This window comes from Eublepharis macularius, chromosome 12, assembly GCF_028583425.1.
Source record: "Eublepharis macularius isolate TG4126 chromosome 12, MPM_Emac_v1.0, whole genome shotgun sequence".
Taxonomy (NCBI): Eukaryota; Metazoa; Chordata; class Lepidosauria; order Squamata; family Eublepharidae; genus Eublepharis; species Eublepharis macularius.
In genome coordinates this window covers 45,000,612-45,017,672 of record NC_072801.1, presented here as the reverse complement: position 1 = coordinate 45,017,672, position 17,061 = coordinate 45,000,612, and the positions used below count along the sequence as shown (strand labels likewise).

The 17,061-nt window shown below is 45.1% G+C and overlaps 1 protein-coding gene across 1 annotated transcript in view; it reads right to left on the bottom strand.

Moving 5' to 3' along the window:
• Positions 1-5,571: 5,571 nt before the first annotated feature.
• Positions 5,572-17,061, bottom strand: part of KAT7 (lysine acetyltransferase 7) — a 32,839-nt gene continuing 21,349 nt past the window's right edge. The window contains exons 11-15 of the mRNA XM_054993444.1: positions 16,201-16,341; positions 14,588-14,681; positions 13,330-13,476; positions 10,914-11,020; positions 5,572-8,259 (exon numbers count right to left, since the gene is read on the bottom strand). Of these exons, the coding sequence (XP_054849419.1) occupies positions 8,158-8,259; positions 10,914-11,020; positions 13,330-13,476; positions 14,588-14,681; positions 16,201-16,341 (591 nt within the window). The 3' untranslated portion in view covers positions 5,572-8,157. The remainder of the gene's footprint in view (positions 8,260-10,913; positions 11,021-13,329; positions 13,477-14,587; positions 14,682-16,200; positions 16,342-17,061) is intronic.

Genomic DNA, 17,061 nt, shown 5'->3' with positions numbered 1-17,061 from the left:
ACATTCCATTTCAATTCCCCTGTATATATTTCCCCACCCCCTCCCCTACCCCCTTTTTGATAGTGACTTCCAACAGCACTCCAACCCCCCGTTATTAATAATACCTTATTTCTATACTAAAGTTGTTTTTTTCTTATAGTAAAGATCTTAATTATATCTTATCTTACTTAATTTCTTTAAAACCCCTTGAAAGACCATAATTGTCCCTTAACATCCCATTTCTTTTCCATGTATTTTTTCAACTTTTTCCAATCTTCCAAAAATACTTCTGGATCTTGCTCCTTCAAATTTCTTGTTAGTTTGTCCATTTCAGCCATGTACAACAATTTTCTTGTCCATTCTTCAATTTCAGGTATTTCTTCTCTCTTCCAGTACTGAGCATATATTATTCTAGCTGCAGATATCATATAATATAACAATATCTTATCATTTCTGTTAACATCTTCCAAATGCAATGATAATAACAACATTTCTGGATTTTTTGCAACATTATAATGAAGTATCAAAGACATCTCAGTACATATTTTGGTCCAAAAGTCTCTAGCCTTGCGACAAGTCCACCACATATGAAATAGAGAACCTTCATGCTCCTTACATTTCCAACACTTATTAGATAGCTGTTTGTTGGCTATGGCTAATTTTTTCGGTGTTAAGTACCATCTATATAACCTGTGAGTCAGCTTCTAATTCCCTCCTCCAAATGTTTCCAGGGTAGGAGATCAGAATCTGACTCACAGCTGATCCCCACGATCATCTGAAAGTCAGCTTCCAAGTCCAGCTCTCCCAAACTTCCCTGGAGCCAAGCAAAGCTGGAACCTGGCAGAATTTCCCCAGCAAATCAGAAGCGGACTCCAAGCTGATGAAGATCTAGCTGGGAGTGGGCTGTATGTAGCCTGTCAATGCCAAGCAGATGGGAACAGTTATGAACTGCTTGCCAATAAGTCAGCTACCTGATTGCAAATGGCAAATAGGATGTGGACCAAACCAGTGGGTGTTTGAGCATCCCTAGAGAAGATTTCTTTTCCTTGGTTTATACTCACAACAACTCTGTGAGGTAGGTAACTCTGAGAGTGACTTGCCCCATGCCACCTAGCAGGCTTCAGGATTTCAACTGGGGGGGGGGGGTCTCCCTAATCCTAGTCAGGTGCTCTAACCTCTGCTCCTCACCCCTTGGGTCTCTACTTATTAAGTAATTGCATCATCCTTGTATTTTGTCCTTTTGTTTCCACTTTTCATGCAGTATTAGCACGGATGGTCCAACTTTACTAATGGGCTGCTCAGCTTTTTAGATAGCCAGTGCCTGTGTTTTGCTTTCCATGATTTCATGTATCCTCTCCCAAGATTATAAACGGAGTACAGAGATCAGTTCCCCCAGCAGCTTCAGAGGGTGGGCTCTATGACATCACATCTCCAGGAATTCCCCATACTACAGTGGTCATCCCCAATGGCCCACTGATGAAACGCAGGCCCCAGAACTATCACTCCTCCTTTGGATTTTACTTTTGCACAAATAAGGCATTTGCACTGTGATCCTAAGAAGAGATAACACCTTTCTAAGCCCAACGGGCCTAGAAGAGTTTTATTCATTTTAGGACTGCTCTGTTGTTCAACGTCCAGGGATTTGTCGGAGACACACAAGGATGGTGAGGACACATGAGTGAAGTGGCCAGTGCTCTATGGTACAGGGAATGGCAGCCAGGCTTTGAGATCATGAATGACTGCCAGACACAACCTGCTGCTCAAGTACCATTTCCCAGCAGAGTTACTCCTTTCTCTGATCCATTGTTATCACAAAACCTCGGGATGTCAAAAACTCTGGTTTGGAAGTTTAAATTCTTCATCCTCTTTTCCAGCACCTTGAAAGCAGTATCTAGGATTTTTGAGTCTAACATTGCAGTGCTGAACGTTTTGGAAAAGGCAAAGACAGTTCAGGTGCTGATAAAGGGTCCACTGAGAAGGGACAGGGACAACGGGGACATGATAGAGATTGTACAATCATGAGCGGTGAGGAAAGTGAATGGGGAAAATATCGCTCTCTCTCCCAGAGCTAGAATACGAAATCATCCTCCAGAGAAATGGACTGGCAGTTGGCAGAGGAAGATCCAAAAGGAAATATTAATAAACAAAGCACATTACTGCTAAGGGAAAACAGTGGTGCACTCGTTTATGATTGCACTGGTTACAGTTCTAGCTATAAAGGGCTTTTTTTTAAGGGGAGGCTACAAATAGCTTTTACTCACGATCCCTGAGAATAGAACCTCCATGTTCAAAAACAGTGTACCTCTGATTTCCAGTTGCTAGCATCAAACAATGGGATGTATCTAGCTGGCTGCTGTCGGAGTAGGGTGCTGGAAGAGATAGTCCTGCTCATGTAAGCTATTCTCTGAGAGTCGATGTGGTAGACAGGTTAGAATGCTGGACTTGGGAGACCTGGGTTCAAATCCACTCAACCAAGCAGCTCATTGGGTAACCTTGGGCCTGTCAGTGTCTCCACCTAACTTACCTCACAGGGTTGTTGTGAGGCCAAAATGGAAGTAGGGAGATACGCTGCCCCGAGCTCCTTAGGGGAAGGATAAAACATGTCTGCTAGAGCATTTTTATTCTCTAAAAATGAGCAGGAAATGACCAGGCCTTCCCCTTTTCAGAAATGGTGAGGAAGTACCCTTTTTGTGCTGTAAGGACACTGATAGGTGTGGAAATTTTGCTTGAAGGACAGGGTGTCAGGGTGAATTTCAGGTTTGGGGGTCCTGGGCAGAGACTGCCGCCCCTCCCCTGCTCACCATAGTTTACACATCTATCCCTCCCCCCATTAGCCACTCACATGCCCCCATGCTCTTTACCCTCCTGTGCCCACCTATTGCTTACATGCTTAGCCCCCTGCTCACCATGGCTGCTGGCACAGCTGCTGCTGTCCCCCACTCACCTGCACACGTGTCCCTGTTGCCCCCTGGTCACCATTACTGCTTGCTCACGCAGGGGGGGCTGGCAGCCACAGGGGCCCCAGCAGGCTTCTATGGGTCCCGACAGCTGTCTGGCTTTGAATGATGCTGAACCTCCCATGTGCTTCCCTGAAGCCCAATCCCCCCCCCTTCATGGCGCAGCCCTGGACTGCTGACACCTGCGCATTGTTCTGTACACCCAGAGGTATTTCATGTAAACATGACAGAAGAGTATGGGTATCAAGGCTTTGGAAGGGTGGTGGAGGGTTGTTCTGACCATTTCCCTGAAGCAGTAGGTTGGAAGATCTACAACCAATACTGTCACGTATTTTTAGAAAGAACCCCCTCCCCTCCCAAAATCTAGGCAGCATGATACCCACATAAGGATCTTCCAATTTTAAAGCAAAGAGAATGACAAACTTCTAGGCTCACAGAAATAGCCCTTTACTTTAATAAGGCCTTCATGTTCTTTAGTCACCTTTTAAAAAATTAAAGCAAAGGTCTCCTTCTTTAAAAGGAAGAATGTGCTGCTTTATGTGACTTAAGAGCCTAGCTAGACTTTACACAGTTTATGATCCACCCCAGGTCCTGCTGACCACATACATTTAGGCTCCCTGTTTGAAACTTAAGATTCTCAGGTGCAATGCCGAAAGCCCATTGATTTCGCTCCGTTCTATCTCAAGACTATGCTAATAATCATTTGCTGGCTGTTTTTTCATTAGCTGATTGTATCCTGTAAGTTTATGCCTGTAATATATATATTAATTTTAATATGTAGCCTGGAAGCACATTTGTGTATAGTCCAAACTCGGAAATAAGCTGGTGCTAAAAACATTGAAAATGATTCTCTTTTCTGCAACGAACTGTACTAATTAAAGGTAATCAATCTTTACCTCAATACCATGCCATGCTTTGCCTAGGTAAGATGTAGGAGATTCACCATGTGGATCTCAATACTTTTCCAAAAAACAGCTCCTAGGTGGGGAGGGAGAGGTGTAGTTTAGGAGCAAAGTGTCTTCTTAACCCTCTCCATCACATACATTAGCAAGATCCATGTCCAGAAGCATCTTAAATACCAACTAGATTTCCAGGGTATGAGACGTGGAGAGTCAAAGCTCTCCTTTTCATGGGAGAAACAGTGCGACCGACTGGGCGAAATTGGAAACCACAGTGGAACAGCATGATAATTTACTCACACAGCACATGGACTACATCCGGAGGGGCAAAGGCTCCTAGAAATTAGGAAGTCCTTTCAATTCCTGCATAACTTGGCAAGGGGTGCATTATTGAAAGGCCTGTACAGAATTCATACTTCATGGCACGAGTTCATGGTAAAAAAATTAGAAAATGTAAACTCATCCTCAAGCATGGGGGGGCAGGGGAGCAATGAGAGACCAGGGTAACTGCACTGTGTCAGGGCCATGGAGTCATCCAGAGTACTGGATGCAATTCTGTAAAAGTTTCAGGATGACTTGTCCAGACCTGCATCAGCTTTTAAATGGGGGGTGGGGTGGGGGTGGGATGGCTCTGATGAAACCTAGGACCTTCTGCCCACAAAGTACATGCCCCGCCATGGGGGGGGGGGGCGTGATTCTTAGCCAAGAAGAAAGCAGGGCAACAGTCCAGAGCCTTGTGCAGGGAAGACACCAACAAGTGAGCTGCCTGGGGCCCCTGCCAGTCTCCCTCAGCAGATCAGGAGCTGATCCTCTGCTTGAAGCCAGCTGGGTGACCTGGGGTCAGTCACAGCTCTTTCAGAGCTCTCTCAGCCCCACCCAACTCCATTTCCATTTAAGAATACCTTTACTGGCATAACAATGTGAACATGTGAGCAGGAAGACAAGATCACCATTTCCTGAATATTTAAACCAATCCTCTCCTCTTAGCCACGGACTCAACGGTCTCATGGTTTTGGGTGAATAATAGCAGGGAAGTCTTACTGACATCAGATTGTCCATCGTGATTTTGCATAAGAGGTTCTAAATATACAGCACAGATATCACAATAGAATAAACAATACAGGAGACTGTGTTCAGTACTTTCTACCTCCCTCAGACCACAGGTACATAGCCTAGTGGGGTATGGGATTTTCTTAAACCTCCCATACAATATGGCAGAAGGAAGCACGTTAAACCAAGCTAACATGGATGCTCTCCGAAGGGGAAGTCAGACAAGAGAAATACTCTGCCAAGGAACCATTGGGAAAGATTCCCCCATCTCAAAGGGGAGCATCTGCCAGAGACAAGGCTTCTCAGTTCTTGTGTCTCCCACCCAACTCCCAGGGTGTTTGTCATGAAGATAGTAACACACTTTGTAAACCACTCTGATTGTGGCATTAAGTTGTCCTGAAGGGTGGTATCGAACCCAATTTTGTTATTGTTACAGCACCAGCAATGCCAGCTGCTTGCTGCCTGTCAAGTAGCACACAGGGTGGTAATGAGCCTGGTGGTGACCCCAGGGAGCTTACTTGGGAGTAAACGGGGATTATAGCCATAGTCTACTTTGGGGATTAGAGCTCCTTTGGTGCGGAACATCCAAGAGGAGGAAGAGGAGATTGTCAACTACTGCCTATGAATCTCAATGGTCAGCCCATTGCAGCCCCCCTCTCTTCCCTGTAACAATGAGGATGAGAAAGTTACAGCAGAGAACATGCTTTATTGAGAAATAGATACACTGGTAGCATATTCTAACATATCCTGGGCATGGAGAGATCTGCCTTCTACAAAGACAGCCAGCCTCCCATCCCCACAAAAGAGAGTTGAGTATGTGCCACCCCACCGTAGGTTATAACCTAGAAGCTGAGGGTGGTGAATGACAATTGCCAGTAATGAGTACAGAAATTGGTTCAGAATGCCAGTGGAAAGACAACAAAAACACAAGCACCAGGCACCAGCCACAGGACTGCTTGCAGGAAAAAGATCTGTGCTGGAATAAGATCGGCTTTGAACTACAGTTCATCTCATTCCCAGCAGGACAAGGTGACTTTTTTTTTGAAGTCTAGCTTGAAAAAGAGGTTGCAATTGATGCCTCAAGCTTATTCTTTGCCAGAGACCACACCACGCTTGGAGGGTGAACAAAGGGTGGGAGGGCCTCCTGTTATGCCCCCAGGGCAATCTGTCTGGAGAGGGTGAAGAGGAGATTTCACCAAATGTCACATTTTAAGTTATATCCCCACACTTGTTCACAGTGGATGCTGAAGGGTAAAACACATGCACATGCACACACACTCCATCTTAAGGCAATCCAAAACAATCCGCAGGTACAACACTCAATTCTCAGTAGCTGCCCAGAAGCTTGTAAAGGCCACCAAAGGCTCATGTGAATGACAGAAAAGCGATTTTCCAAGTCTTTTAAGTGGGCAAGAATGTGGTACCAGCAGCCACAGCAACTGCCAGGCACAGAGGGCAGCAGATGGTCTCAACTCATTTTAGTGATCTAAAATGCTTTGAAGAATGGAGTGATGGCCCTACCCTGAAAACAGGCATGGGCAAGATTACTGCCCAAATGATGCCACCTGCATTCATGGACCTGTTTTTGAAGAGACTTCCAGCAAAATTTTCCAAGGATGTCATCATCTAGTGACAAACACCCACATGCAACCAACTGCTCCATCCTGGAGTGGGGATTTTTCTGAGACATCCTGCATTATAGGGGTATTTGAACAAGAGCGCCATGCAACTTCCGTAGAGAAAGCCATTAAAGAAATGCCTGGGGTAAACTGTGACCATCTGCCCTCAGCAGCTTTGGGAGCTCTCGGCAGCCGTGGGGATCTCAGCATTCTCGCATGCAGCACTGCAAATGTGCTGTTCGATCAAATTTCCCCACCTCACTCAAAAGCAACAAAGGGACCAAGGTTGTGATGGAGAACAAGCAGGTGGCCCTGGATGGTCCTATAACAGCAAAAGAGGACTGCAAAAATGCATCAGCGCAGCCTACAGCCAAGCCAGTGTAGCTGTCACGCAAAATGCCACCAGATGGAGTGCCAAGCCACTCAACCTGCTCTAGAGGGTCTAGTGCCACTGGCTTTGGAGGCCTCGCCACAAGCACGGAGCAGTGCCATATCTGGACAGCAAGGTGCTGTGGGTGAATAGGTGGGCATCCTCTGGCCAGCAGAGTCTTCAGCAGATGCTGCTGTGGGGTTAATACACATTTTCCTTGGGCTGTAGCTTTCTTTGGAGCAGGAGGAAATCCAAAAGGGCAAAAAAGGCCGAGGCAGAAGGCACTGTGCCGAGGGGGAGATGCTGATCTGGAGACTCACTCTCTTCAATGGCGGGAAAAAACCTCTGCCAAGTTCTTCTAAAGCATGGGAACTGACTATATTTAAAGCTATTTAGGGAGGATTTTGCTCAACATGAATGCACATCAGGTGGTGGCATCCCTCACTCCCAATGAGACCTCAGAAGCACAAGCAGGTGCAATGGTGCATTATTTGTCATGGTGTGTTGCACACCCCCCCCTCCTCATGGGCAGTCAGCGTGCCAGCTGCACAGTCTGACAGTTTATGCAACTCCCCCCACCCCAAGGGAAGGGATTGGTGCAAATGTACCACCTAAACATTCTGAACAGCAAGGACATGAAAGCAATGTGAATAGTGTCTCTAGCTTCTGAAATAAGAACCCTTCAGGGCAGTGTGTGTTGAGGGGAAGAGAAAGAAGAACATGGTAGGGAAGATTTTTTGCATGGGCCCCTGGCAAGAGCCAGGCGATGCTCAGACCTGCAAATGAATGCAGTGCATTGCAGATTCTGAGGCAGCCCACTGAGTGTTCAGTGCCTAGTGTGGGGGGAGGCAATGCATTCACACTTACAAAGTGGCTGTGGAAGCAGTAGGCTGAAACTGGCAAGATGCTGAGTTGCAAAACACAGCCCTGTGGGCAAGATAACCCTGTGACTCCGAGAGCAGCGAGTAGAAAGGGACAGTATAGCGTGCACAGCCCCTCCTGAGGACCACTTCAGCACACCATGCACAAAACCGTCTGATCTTGGCAACCTTGCCAAGGCTAGCATGTAAGAAAATTCCTCCAAACAACTGCTGTGTGTACAAAGGGACTGGAGTCAAGTGGTCCCAAACAGAATAGGACAACCTAGGAGCACACGGAAAAGGGGGCTCAGTATCAACAACACATCCACTTATCCCATGGGACAGATCTTAATGCTGGGAAGGGAATGGTGGCAACGGCGGGGGAGGGGGGCGTCATCCATGCTTCTTGGAGAGATCAGTCCATTAAGTTCCTTTGGGAGGGGTCCATTTCAAACAGCTGGGATCCATGATTTTATTGCTGTTGGACCTTTTGGCCTCTTTGGCTATCCACTCGTCAATGAGATCCTAAAGCAGGGGTGAAGAAGGTGCAAATTAAATGTTTGAGGAAAGTTACTGATAGGACAAGAGATCTGCACATAAACATTCCAAGGACCCTCTTAAAGTTAGGGGGGAAGGAAACTTAGTAGCCGTTTTTTGCCACCAACAAGCCAATTTAACTAGCTGTTGGAGCTTCCGTACCAAGAGGACTTTCTGTTTCGTCTCTAAAATGGATACCAACAGCTACTTTCCATCACAAACATCTTAACCTCCATTTTGAATGATCTATTAGAACAGCAGTGCTTGGCTTCAGCAACCCCCATTTTGATTTTTGTGGTGATCTAATGCCTTTTCTCCTCCCTCCATGTACCCGACTTTAAAGCGTGCAACAAGACAGGAAATACCCTCCTCACCAGAAGCTCCTTTGGATTCCCAAATTCTGGCTGCCCTAGAGAGCTACAAGAATTCAGGCAGTCTTTGTCCTCATGATCCCACACTGCCTCTTCCCCACCAGCCCTCACCATGACCCTCTTGAACACCTGGGGACAACAGCAGGTTCTCCCTTTATGATTCCCTTTATCTAGAGCATTCTTCCCACTGTGCATCTTCAAGCCCCTGCTTAACTGCCATGGCTTCCTGTGCCAGCCAGCCATGATTCTGGGGCTGCGCATGTGCACACATGCCTAACATCATAAAGAACCAGCAACCAGGGCAAAAGTACAGAGATACGAGGGAGGGGAGGGAAAGGGGGGAGGGCTCAAGGGGACCGAGTCAAGCATAGTCTCTGGAAGCCATTCCTGGTTTCCACACATTACAAGAGGCAGCACTTCCTGGGTTGGATCCAGACTAAATTTCCCAATTTATACCACTTTTATAATGGTTCTACTGCTAGAAGGGCTAGTGTTTCAAAAAAAAATTTATTCTGACATAAAGTTACTTAAATCTGTTAGCTGCTTCAAGCTGACTTGCATACATTTTCTAAATAAATACAACTGGTTAAGTTCATGCTAAATGTTCTGTTAATGGAAGGCATGTTTGCAGGAAAATGTAACTTTTTTGCCTTTCCCCATCTTGCTGTGGCCCACTGATCTCCCAGAAACGCTGCTCCGGGGCTGGAGTGGGGATTTGGAGCAGCTCTGGGGGCCACAACAAGGGGTGGACAGTGTAGAAAAAGTTCTCATCCACTGACCCACACACTTCCATTCACAGAATCTAAACTGTGGATCCAATCTATTCTCTCCACTGAAAGGCTGGAGCCTCAAATAATCTGGCTGGAGTAGCAAAGTGTCAAAAGAGTCCCTGGCGTGAATTACCAGGTGGCTTTATGCAAATAATTTTCTCTACCCTCAGATCACACACACAAAGGCATACCTTGCCCTCATCAGCAAAATATGTGGATAACAATACAGACCCAGCCTGTATTACTGAGTTGTAAAAGTTTCAAGATAATAATGGGATTGAATCCAACAAGGTTTTCTGCTGATGAAATAGAAAGGGATGAGGGATTCCCACTGACCACGCAAAAAGGTTCTGTCAGTGATATCTGGATACACATGTACAAAAGCCACGTCAGACAGTGTGACAGATGGGCAATGGTCCTGCCCCTTTCGGTCAGCCACCAATTCCCTGCATGCCTGTTTGGTGCATGCATAGCAGATAATAGTTACTTAGGGCCTAGGGGTGGCTGAATAAACCAGATGGGGGGCTGGAGTGAGAGAGAAAAGACTGTTACACTGTCAGCTCAGATCAGACTGGGCCTGAGTCTTGAGAGATTAGAGGTACCCTGTCTCAGAGTCTGTCTTGAGTTTAAGCATTCTAAAACGGTGGATGCTTGTACACAGAGTTTGTGCTTTCAAAGAGATAGGTCTCTCACAAGACTCTTTATGTCTCAGAGTCTGTTTTCTGTGGAAAAGCAGGCTAGCATAGTGAATGCTTGAGGGGGAGATTGTGGCTGTTGTACAGCTGGTGACTGAGGGACACTGGCTAAAGATCTGTAGTTTCTAGAAGGAGCTCATATTTACATTATGAGAATCCTGAGGCTGAAGGAAGGCCAAGATTCACTTCAAAAATAAAAGCTTGGCTGTTAACCGTTCTGCTCATCCAGGAGTTGGCAACTGAGATGTTATGACTGAATGAACCCAGTAAAAGCCATGTGTTACTTGCAAATCATTTTACGCCTCTTTACTGAACATCCTTACTTCCCCTGTTCTTTGTAGTAAATAAAATGCATTGGGTTTTTAAAATCCTTCTTCCCTGATGTGTCATATAAAATAACTGCCTTTAAAAAGCTACTTGGGTTCAGTCTGTCAGGAGAACACTGGGGCAGAGACTGTTCAGGTCCAACTGCACAGCATGTTACCTCTTCTTAAATGCCATTTGGGCAATGTAGTAAGGAAGGGGATTGGGCAAGACTGAGTGAAAAAAAATAACACTATCTGGATCCAACCCAATGTATGCAAAATACCCCGAACATTTGAAAATGCTACATAAATGCCAAATAGCACAATTATATTAACAGATTTGTATGCTAAGGGAAAACAACACACAATCAAAGTCCATCTTTTAAATCAAGGCAAATTTAGTAAATGACACTGAGGAAGCAAAAAGCAGGAAAGACAGGCTGAAGGTTAAATCAAATGCAGAGGCTAGCACAGTGCTTCTGTGAAGAGGCACGCTCTTACCTGTCTCTTTAAGACCAGGTGTTTGCCCTTCCAGTACTTAAGCATCTGAAGCGCTTGCAGAGTGCTAACAATGTCAACAGGGTTGACAGCCGTCTCCTGGCTGATCTCTGAAACAGAGACAAGAGACCTCATTAGGGTGTGGGGGAGGGAAATAAAAAGGGACAACTAAGAGGAACTACCAGACAGCGCTCCCCATCGCCTGCCCACTCTGCCTTTCAATATGCAGCAGAGTCAAGTCCACAAACACAGGACAGAACTTCTTCTACGATTCTGCTCCCTGACAATTATGTCTGCATAAAGGCTGGAAGCATGGAGCTAAGCCTAGCAAAGAACAGCTGGTGCCAGAGGAGAAGCTAAGGAACATTTCTAGTCCATTCCACTCAAACCAAAGCAAAGGACACTGCTGCAGCATAGCCCAACAGAAGCAGTGTCATTCACAGCAGCCAGGCACTGGGTTCAGCCAGTGAGGAAACACCACAGAACAGAACCAAGCAGTACCCAATCACAAGCACAAAACTTTCCCTTGCTTCAGTCTGCTTATGCTGGGCTCAGGTGCACCAGTGTCCCTTGCTTCAATTTAGTTTGGGTGAAATCAATGAATGTGATTCTCTGATGTGGTGTTGGTCCCCTTCTTTCACTTTGGAGGGACTTCATTCCTGTGCTTCAGTTTGGTTCTGTTGGGCTTTATCGGGGATGAGAGCCGCTTGCATTTGGGAGTGTGACTTGGCAATGGCAGCCTTGCCCCAGGGTGTCTCTATAATGAGATTCAGCTTTGACTTTTTTCCCCATTGGAAACAATGGAGTTGCTGGGGGACCGTTTTTCAGGGGCTCACAGAATTAGCCCCTGGGGTCCAATCTTCCTGAAACTTGGGGAGATCTTTAGAAGACAGCCAGGAGTAGAACCCCTGAAAATATGGTGGAGTTTTCATGAAAAATGCCACCCCCAGCCCTCAGGATAGCTCCCCCCCCCCGAGATATTGCTTCATAGGGAATAGAGAGTGGGTGGGGGCACCTTCTATGGGAACTCATTGGTCCCCTGGGTGCAATTTTCATGAAACTTGAGTAGCAGGTCTTTAGAAAACAATCAGAGGTAGGTTCCTTCAATATGTGGTGAAGTTTGGCTGAAAAATGATCCCTCCAGTCCACTGGATAGCTCCCAGGGTGATTTTCCCATAGAAAACAATGGCCATTTTTTTTTCAGAAATACCCAAACTGAATTAGAGAATCAATTCAGAATTCAGGGAATTCCAAATTCTTTTCTCAGATTTGGTAAACAAATTTCAGATTTACCAAGTTTTGAGGGGTGCATACCCCTAGTCAGGAGCCAGCAATTCAATGTCCTGCATAGTCCCTTACCCCTCCAGATGATCGACATGAGGCAGAACAGAGTACACAAATCAAGCAAATTTGCATCATTTACCTAGGCCAACCAATTTCAAGAGTGGGTGTTTGTGTTTTTTTGCACACACATGTGTGTGTATCCACACACAAGCTTATATGTCTTCACAGATAGAACCAAAACATTCTAATCTGCAAGGCTGATCCAAACACTGTCACTGGAATAAACTGTGCAGACACAATTATTCTGTGACTGTGTTGCGCAAAAGGTAAACAGATTATCAAGATGGGCCAAGTCAGCTCCATTTGCAGCTTCCACTTACAACTTCCCAGCAGTTTGTACCTCTGAGCCTCAGCACAAGTAACGGAAAACCGGAGCCTGAGATGGTCCCAGGAGCCATTGGCTCCCTGTTCCTTTCTGCTCACCCTGCCTTTTCCATCAAGTGGAAGATAGGATAGGAGGGGTAAGAAAAGCTTCTATTTCTGTTGGAACTCAACAGGCTCAGGCTTTTTCATCTGGTGCAGGGCAGAAGACAGGCTGGAGTGATGGGGTTTGGGTAGTTTCATGACTGTCTGCACAGATTAGTTCAAGACACTCAGTTTGTTCACAAGCACAGGAGAACAACTGAAAAGGGAGGGAGAAGTCTGCAGATTGGCAGTCTGATAGCACAAAGGCTAAGAAATAGAGGATGGAAAAGAAGCTCCAGGCCTGTAACCACTGGAAATCCTGCTCAGCTCTCCCCAAGACAGGATTTTTTTAAAAAAAATTGGTTCTCTTTTGATGTAACCAGGGAGGGTTAAGGTGTATCACCATATTCTTAAACCAACATAAAATAATGCAATGTAAATGTAAACTGCCAACACTCGCCTGGAAAAAAAATCAATGGCCGTGAAAACAGACTGTAGCTCTGGGGAATGTCTAAAAAGAGCCTCAATTTCCCATCTTGTTAAAAAAAAAACACTTGGCAAACGAGACAGTAGCTCTCCCAGTTTTATAGGAGATTTGGGGAGATGGTGGTTAAAAAAATAAGCAGAAAGAGTCAGTTTGCTACTGATACCCTTCAAATTAAAAAAGTACCTTTGATTGAGATTTCTTTGCCTTGGAAGTTATGCAAATACCGAAGAAGGACCTCCTTCCAATAACTTCGGTAGCTGATAAGGCCTAGGTCTGAAAGCGGCCGTTCTGGGGAGCCAACCTTCTCTTCCACTTTGGAAAGTAAATAGCCTGTTAAGGAGAAGAGGAGAGAGCAAACTCTTTGGGCCTGATTTAGCTGATCTCCAGACTGCAATTCTATTCTCCCTCCCAATCCCACAATAGTAAGCCATGACCTGGAGCACTCGTTAGCATTAGAGTATTTGAGGGCAATATCCACTAAGGCATTCTGTATGCAAATAGTTCACTGTGGAACCTGTCAACTGAATTCATCAGGGTGACATCCTTGTGTCTTACAGAGAACAGAAAGGTTAGGGGCTACATGCAAGAAGCCGCTCTTGTCACAATCAGGGAAAAGGAGGTCCACCCCACCACTCAGCAAAAGATTAGTTTTCTGCATAACGTGCACCCACAAGCAGTTATCAACATGGTCACCATCTACCACGGAAATGGATGTTGGCCACATTTGTTCCAATCTAGCAGCCCAAGAACTGGGTGACAGTGACAACATATTGCAAAATATTATATTTAATAATATTTACAAACTGCCACTCTTCTGACAAACTGAACCCAAGGCACTTTACAGGGGGGAAAAGACAGATTTTAAAAAATAATAGCAGCAGCAGATACAACTGTCTTAATATGAGAACCAAGAGTCAAAAGATCCACACCTCAGTTAAGTAGCATCAGAAGATTCCAGTATAAAACTCTCCTTTAAAAAACAAACTTGGAAGTTTGCAGAAAATGGGAAACGAGTACCTTACTTACCTCCACTAGGAGCCTAATCCACAACTGTGGATCAACTACCCCCCCCCCCAAAAAAAGCTCTGGAATGGGCCACTACAGATCGCTCCTTTTCTGTGAGAGGGATAGGTGAAAAAGAATTGGCCCAATGACCCTAGTTGATGTGCTGGCCCATACAGTATGGGTGTGTAGGTACTAGGCCACACAGGACCTTGAAGGTGGTATTATTACCCATGTGGTAACATACAGATAGTTAAATAATGCACCTTTATTAAACCATTCATTGCATTTTCGATCCATTTTCTGTTCCATAACTTCGACAACACTTCAAGTGTTCATTATATGATTCCAGCATCAGCATTTGGAGAGGGCAGGGGGAGAGATGCTGCCTAGGAGAAGCAATGTGTTCCAAACAAAATGAGATGAACACCATACTTACTGAAGTCGATAAGCATTTTGCCGTAACCTTGTCTCATGTACTGAGGCATTGTCAGGATGCAGGAGACGTTGTAGTTGAGGAACGAATTCTTCTCCTAGAAACAACGATCGCATCTGTCAAGGGTTATACTCTAAAAACATTGTAACAGAAACAGGAAGTCTGGTTCATATGCATGGTTTTTCAGGCTGATAGGGACTGGATAACTAGAAGCCAAAATGCCAGGCAAGGGCTTCCAAGTAGCTCAAAGGACTATGGACTCGAACACCACCTCGTACATATTTTATTTATCAATTTTACTTCATTTATACTCTGCCTTTCTCCCCAATGGGTACCCAAAGAGGCTTACAGCATTTTCCTCTCCTCCATTTTATCCTCACAACAAATCCTGTGAGATAGGTTTGGGCAGGGAGTGTGCAACTGGCCCCCAGTCACCCAGTGAGTTTCCATGGCAGAGTGGGGAATAGAACTCGGGTCTCCCAGATCCTAGTCCATCACTCTAGCCACTACACCACACTGGCTCTCATACAAGTATATGTCATGCCATGTTTCCCAGCCCCTTTGGGAATTGCAGAACTTTCAAAAGCTGTTGGTGGTAGGACATGGGGCAAACCTAGTGGCTGTGGTATAGAAAAGCACCAGCTTCAAATTCCTCACTCAGCCCTAAAGTTCACTTGATCATCTTGGACTCATCATACACTCTCAAGCCTAACTTACCTCACAGGGTTGTTATGAGGATAAACTGAAAGAAGGGAGAAACATATACGCTACCCTGAGCACCTTGGAGGGAAAATTCAAATAAACTGGAGTGCACTGTTGTGAGGATAAAATGGAGAAGGGAAGAAGGTTATAAGCCACTTCAGGTCCCCCATGGAGGAGAAAAGTGTGATACAAAGTGTGAATTAAAATGAAGAAATATTTTTAAATGTGCATATGTGCATTATATATGTGCTCACCTATGGGGAGAACGGAATATAAATGTAATAAAATAAATTAAAAAATAAAATGTACCACACTTTCATCAGGGACCTTCACAAGTACACGAGCACAGATGCATGCACTAGAATTCATTCCTCAGAGCATATTCCAAGTCTTAACTAAAACAGGTGCTTTGCATATGTGGGGTAGAGATCATCACCACAGACAGCATAGATTTTGGCACCAGAAGGGCACATCTGTAACCAACTCCCATTACTTGATCAGGATCCAAACAGCCACACAGACTTGGGTTTACCTTCCTTGGACTACAAGCTTGTCTTTATTGGACATGTGCCCGCCCCTCAAACAACGTGCACCATAAACTGCAACACGGCTCCTATATGAGTATCCTGATTGACATTCTGCCTCTCTTACACTGCTCATTCCTAAGTAGAGTTACACCCCTCTAAGTCCACTGAACTCCAGGGGCCTAGAAGGGTGTAGCTCTGTTTAGGATTGCACTATTAGGTATGCAACTAATAATACAATTCTAGGCAGAGTTATTCCAGTCTATTGATTTCAACAGGCTGAGACTGGAGTAACGTTACAAAAGTCAGAAGGCACTGCTCTGATTTATTACATAAGGTGGCAAATAGTTACTGTAAAGGGTGGAGCAACCCCTTTTTAAAAAAACAAACCTTTGAAAAGTAGCCTATGAGGTGGCAACCAGTATTATCTGCTTCGGTCATGACATAGAAGAGAAAAGGCTCCACGTCGTAGTACAGAGTCTTGTGGTCCAAGAAGAGCTTTGCCAGAAGACACAGATTCTGGCAGTAGATCTGGAAGGAATCAAAGATATTATTCGGAGGCCCCAGAACCAACTGCAAGAAAGACTCAGAATTACCAGAGGTTATTCCACAAAATCTATAAGCCACCATGAGACACAAAGGGTTGGATCCAGCGTAAAATTTCCACTTACACTAGAGCAGGAAAGATTGCGGTAGCTGCTTGTGCTAAGTTAAACCTATTGAATCCCCACTTGCATTTCCACTTGAGCAATATCTTGTGCAACCAATTTCTCAGCGAGATAGTATATATCAGGAGGAAAACACTAGGTATTGCACAAGACGAACTGCACTAAGTTGATTTTTGTTTCCACGTGTACATCGCTGGATCCAAGCCAAACAGAGGAGGAGCCAGTAAGATCCCATGCAAATGCTCCTGAGGATTCAAGGTAGTGAACCTTGACACAGGTTTAAAGCCAGCACCAAATTCTATAATGGAACAAGAGGCTCTATACTTAGGGATTCAAGGTGATCAAAAGGATTTGAGTCCACTGGCAGTCTTAGAGACCAACAAGATTTTCAATATATAAGCTATCAAGTGTCAGAGCTCCCTTCTTCAGATGGTATCTGAAGAAGGGAGTTCTGCAGTGTCACTGGACTCAAATCCTGCTGCTCTACTGCAGATGAACATGGCTACCCAACCCACCTAAAACCCCATCTGATCATCCAATTCAGTAATCTATCAGCCAGCCAGATAAATGTATAAAACTATCA